General features: G+C 46.2%; 1 protein-coding gene across 1 annotated transcript; it reads left to right on the forward strand.

The window, feature by feature from the left end:
* The first annotated feature begins 3070 nt into the window (after positions 1-3070).
* LOC109926965 (actin-like protein 7A) lies at positions 3071-5534 on the forward strand. Its single transcript, XM_020526858.2, has one exon. The coding sequence runs from the start codon at positions 3289-3291 to the stop codon at positions 4528-4530; it is 1242 nt and encodes a 413-aa protein (XP_020382447.2). The 5' UTR covers positions 3071-3288; the 3' UTR covers positions 4531-5534.
* Positions 5535-5881: the final 347 nt, after the last annotated feature.

The following is a 5881-nucleotide window of genomic DNA, read 5'->3' on the forward strand; positions in this document are numbered from 1 at the left end:
CCGACACATAAACAACATCCTCATCAGGATAAAATTCATAAAAGAAGAAGATAACAATGGACTACCCTTCCTGGACATAATGGTAGAATGCAAAAACAATGGGGAACTCCAAATTAGCATATATGGAAAGACCACACATACAGACCAGATACTCAATTATGCTAGCAACCACCCCAATGGAGCTACATCAGGACACTATAAACGAACCACAATACATTGCAGCAACCCAGAACTACGCAATGCAGAGCAGGAGCACCTATACAGAGTCTTCAAAAGGAATGGATACCCAAAAAGCTCCATCAGTCGTTACCTCTGAGACAGGAAGACACAACATGACCAGACTCACAAATCACCCTACTGTACAGCAAAGATATTTCAGAGATGACCACTAGACTACTCAGACCCCTAGGTATCAGGTTAGCCCATAAACCAACAACTACCCTATGACAGCTACTGACGAACATAAAGGATCCCATATCCAAAACCAGCAAAACAGGTGTAATATACAAAATTCCATGCAAGAACTGTGAGGAACACTACATAGGCCAAACCGGAAGAAAATTGACAACACGGCTATATGAATACCAACTAGCCACCAAGAGACTTGACCAAATCTCAGCAGGCCAGGCCGTATGAGAGGAGCAGGAAAGCTGACATTTCAGGTCGGGACCCTTCCTCAGGCATTTCTGAAGAAGGGTCCCGACCTGAAACCAGCCTTCCTGCTCCTCTGATGCTGCCTGGTCTGCTGTGTTTCTTCAGCTCCACACTGTTATCTCTTGACTCCAGCATCAGCAGTTCTTACTATCTCTGAACAATTCTCACTTGTGTCACTACACACAGACAACGAGGGACATGAATTCGACTAGGACAACACATCCATAATCGCACAAGCCAAACAGAGACACACCAGGGAATTTCTGGAGGCCTGGTATTCTAATCGGAACTCCATCAACATACACATTGAATTAGATCCTGTGTACAAACCATTGAGAAACAAAACTGGAAGTGGTATCAAACACTCCAACAAACTGAGGTGTATAAATAAAAAGCAGGACAGAACACCAACGCTTCACTGGAGGCACACTGACGATGTTACTTAGCAGGTTTACGAAACCTTTGTAACCAAACCCACCAGCTTGGCAAGCAAATCTATAACCTCATCCACAACCCGAGCTACAAATCTTCTCCAAAACTTCAAGTGTGATAGTGTCTTCCTGGCTGGAGATTGGAAACTATCCACGCTGTATCCGCTTGAGCAGCCAGTGACATAGTGGTAATGTCTCTGCACATTATCCAGAACCCCAGGATAATATTCTGAAAACATGGGCCTGAATCCCACCACAGCCGATGGTGAAACTTGAATTCAACAAAAATCTGGGATAAAATGAAAGACTAGTCTGATGGTGACCATACAACACTGTCAATTGTTCCAAAATTCTATCTGGTTCCTTTAAGGAAGGAAATCTTGCTACCTTTACCTGGCCTGGCCCAAATCTGACACAAGAGATATACCAATGTGGTTAACTCTTAACTACCCTCTGGCAATTAGTGATAGACACTAAATGTTGGCCCAGCCAGTGATGCCAAGATCCCACGAATGAATTAAAGAAAGGAACAGAGAAAGGAGACAAAGTTGGTAACAGATATTTAATTTCTCACACAATAGTGTTAGATGGTCCTGTGAGGGAAGGTGTCACATATGCAGCAACCCAAGGGTTAGAACTGAATTTTATCAGTCTAATATTTTGCTGGGTATCTATTCAGGTCAGTGACTTGGAATCCTCAGAGGTCTCCAATGCTAGCTCAGAATTCTAAATCTTTATTCAGGGTTCTGGAAATAGAATAATTGTCCACTGGAAGGTTAAAAATTCCAATCTAGTGATTAGATTAGGTGTTCTGAGGGTCCTCACCAGTATCGTGGGCTATGTCTGGCCTCCAACAATCCAGAGACTGGAAGATCTGGGCCATTGTTATTCATCACCTGTCTGTACTGCAGTGGTAAAATATCAAATCCGAGGAAATATATTCACATAACAATTAGTTTCCCTTTTACAAATAATTTGACAATATAACAGATCAAAGGCAGTTACCATTCTAATATTTAGCAGGAAAAAATTTCTATTTAGCCAAATACTGGATGTCAGGCAGGGGTATTATTCAAGATAATAAATAATTACTAGTCTGACAAGTTCTGCACCAGTAAATACTCTATATTTAATACCAATTAATCCATTGAACAGTTGCAATATTTTATTGGGGCATATACTGACTGTAGCTACTTATTGTTTTTCTCTTTTATTTAACCGACATTCTCAGCTTTGCACGATCTGCAATGTAACTACAAGGCTGTAAAGTTAACCTTCACAACACAGTATTAGGAAACAGTTTGTTTGTGGAGCTCCATCACAAATTGGAAACTGAAGCAGAGATTTGCATTCAAGACAAGTTTAAGGCTTTAAGCAAGAGATACAGGAGGAAAAATGAGCAAATGGTGATGAGCTGGAGCTCACTGCCTAGGATGCTGGTGGGAGCTGAAACAGTCACTGACTTTAAAAAGGAAATTGAATGAATACTTGAGGGAAATACAGTTGCAGGATCAGGGGGACTGAGCAGGGGAGTGGGACTGTCCAGACTGTAGCAGCAAGAGCTGGCATGTACCGGATGGGCTGAATGTTCTTCTGTGCCTATATGCATAGAGCTCTACTTTGGAATGAAAAGAGTACCAGTAGTACACCTGATGCTATCCTCCTGCATTTCTCTCTAGCACGCAAAAAAAAATTTGGAGTCAAACACAATGGTAGCAATTTTTGTCTCCCTCCTTGAAATCATCATTGCGTAACTGAATTTGTCCCTAAATTGTTTTAACAGCAGTGTTAAAGCACATCATTGAAACAATTGTCCAGCAGATCGTTCAATGGTCAGGAAAAACGTGGAAAGTTATTGAAGGGCGGCCGAAATGGAGGAGACTGTGTCTAAAGGTTCCAGTGGCACAATCGATCCGTGTGTGCACAATTCGTAAGTGCACATAATTTCGGTTATCAGTGGGGAAATGTGCATTTAAAGCCAGGCGTCACTGTTAGTGAACTCGTCACTGAAGGAGCTGGTGTGAGCGGGGAGATGACCTGGCAATGCCTTGTGTCTGGTCACCCTGGAGACAGCAGCAAAAAAAAAACTTACAAAAAGGTTGAGCATCGGGCCAGCCAAGCGCATTGGTGTCTCGCCAGCTAGGGACTGGAAGTAGGGCGGGTTGTTGTGTCAGAGACCGGTGGAGTAGGGAAAAGACAGAAGATGGTGACCAAACCTGTGGGCCACATGTCCAGGAAGGCGGGGACACCCCCACCTTCCACCAAAGCTCAGAAATCCACCTCTCGGTTGTCCCAGAGCGTCAAGTCCATGGACGTGAAAGGCGGCAAGGTGCTGAAGGAGATCCGGTCGGTGATGATCGACCTGGGCACAGGCTACTGCAAGGCGGGCTACGCCGGGCAGCCGAGACCCTCGGTGGTGCTGTCCTCGGTGGTGGGCCGTCCGGTGCAAATGAGCGCCAAGACCGGCGACAACCGTCAGGAGAACTTCGTGGGCGACGAGCTCTCCAAGTCGGAGCTGCAGCTCAAGCTGGTGAACCCGCTGCGGCACGGCATCGTGGTGGACTGGGAGGCGGTGGAGGCCATCTGGGCCCACATCTTCCAGCAGGCCATGAGGATCCTGCCCGAGGAGCACGCCGTGATGGTGGCGGACCCGCCGCTCAGCCCCAGCACCAACCGCGAGAAGATGGCGGAGCTGCTGTTCGAGACCTTCAGCACGCCAGCCATGCACATCGCCTACCAGTCCATCCTGTCGCTGTACTCGTATGGCCGTACCACAGGCCTCGTGGTGGAGTGCGGTCACGGGGTCACCCACGTGGTGCCGGTGCACGAGGGCTACAACATGCCTCACGTGACGGGCAGGGCCGACTACGGCGGCGCGGACCTGAACGACTACCTGCTACGGCTATTGAACGAGGCGGGAAACCGTTTCACCGAGAAGGGCCTACACATTGTCGAGGACATCAAGAAGAAATGCTGCTACACCGCCGTCAACTTCGAGCAGGACATGAACCTCGACGTTAACGAGTACCTGGTCGAGTACGAGCTGCCCGACGGTCACGTCATCGCCATCGGCAAGGAGAGGTTCCGTTGCCCCGAGGCCCTGTTCAACCCGTCGCTGATCGGCTCCAAGGAGCCCGGCATCCACTCGCTTGCCCTGCACAGCCTCGACATGTGCGACAGCAACCTCAAGTACGAGATGTACAGCAACATCCTGCTGTGCGGCGGCTCCACCCTCTTCGACGGCTTCTCCGACCGCCTGCAGAAAGAGATGAACAAGATGGAGCAGGGCATGAACCCCACCGTGCACGCCATCCCCGAGAGGAAGTATTCAGTCTGGCTGGGAGGTTCCATCATGGCCTCTCTGAAATCCTTCCAACAGCTCTGGGTTCGCAAGAGAGATTATGATGAACGGGGACCCTATGTCGTTTACCGCAAGTGCTTCTAAAACTGCTTCTCGCAGCCTTGGCTTCGTTTTTCTTTCGTTGCATATTTTTAATTCTTGGCTCGTTTCTGACTTTTTAAGTACATCTAATTTATCATGATTACTACCAAGCTGCAACATTACTGTCATAACTGTAATAAAGCATTTGCAAACGAACTGGTCAGTTTTATTTTGGTTCTGCAAGAGCAGCAGGGTCTGCAGTTAGGCACCGTCTGTGGACTCTTCCTGGGCGTTCCGATAGACTTTTCATCCAACCCAAGAACAGAGATCGGGCTTTCCGTCCTGGAGACTACTGTGGTACGGGAGCAAAGACGGTTTACTAAGTTGGATAGAGCCGAGTGAGATGCCACCTGACGAATTGTGTACATAAAACCCGAAAGAACTGTGGCTGCTGTAAATCCGGAACAAAACCAGAAGTTGCTGGAAAAGCTCAGCAGGTCTGGCAGCATCTTTTAAGGAAAAAAACAAGAGTTAACGTTTCGGGTCCGGTGACCCTTCCTCAGAACCTTTATGTCCTAGGTTAGAATCTGAGTCCCACCCAACCTTTTCTGTTCTGAGGAAGGGCCACCGGACCCGTGACTTATTGTTTACAGTTTGCCTCCTCATCTCAGGAAGCTTATAGTGGCGTAAAGGACAGCACCGGAGGTTTGCCAGATTAATCCCTGCGCTGGTGGGCTTGTATTGAGGAAACAGTGTTTATGTTATGGTGAGTTTAAGAATAAGACATAATTGCATGGAAACTAACAGAATTCTTACAGGCTTGACAGGGCGTATTTTTAGATTGAATGTTATCCATGGTTGGAGAAGTTGAGAACCAGGGAATATAGAATCCTGGTTTGGCCCAACAAGTCCGCACCTACTCTCAGAAAAGCATCCCACAAATCTTTTATCACAGACACTGAATAAAAACTTTTAAAAAAAAAAAATGCTGCTTTAAAAACTGTCAATATTTAAAACTGCTATACAATTATTCTTAATCTGTACTTTCAATATTTGGTTTCAGTTTACAATGATGTGCTTATAAAATTGTTTATTTATTAAAATTCCACCAGTAATTGTGAAGTTAGTTGCTCTGATGTAATTGCTATTTCATATCATGAATTAGTTTGGGTGGCAGATGTAATTTTCAGCTATTCACTGTCAAGAGTAGTGGGTTCCAATAGGCTTTTTCTTGATTAACACACTGGAATGTTTGTGCGCGCAAATCATAGAAAGTCAACATGCAGGCATTATTTCCATTAAGCTGTGCAGCCCATTGGAAGTTCCATTTATGCCAATTGGCAAATTGACACTGACTTCTGCTTCTGGAAGCTTTTGCTATGGACATAACGCAGAAGTCCATGCGTTGGGGGGG

This window comes from Rhincodon typus, chromosome 3, assembly GCF_021869965.1.
Source record: "Rhincodon typus isolate 14 chromosome 3, sRhiTyp1.1, whole genome shotgun sequence".
NCBI classification, from domain to species: domain Eukaryota; kingdom Metazoa; phylum Chordata; class Chondrichthyes; order Orectolobiformes; family Rhincodontidae; genus Rhincodon; species Rhincodon typus.

Bases quoted from the DNA above. Each gene is read 5' to 3' on its own strand.
- LOC109926965 (XM_020526858.2), top strand. From the start codon at position 3,289: ATGGTGACCAAACCTGTGGGCCACATGTCCAGGAAGGCGGGGACACCC.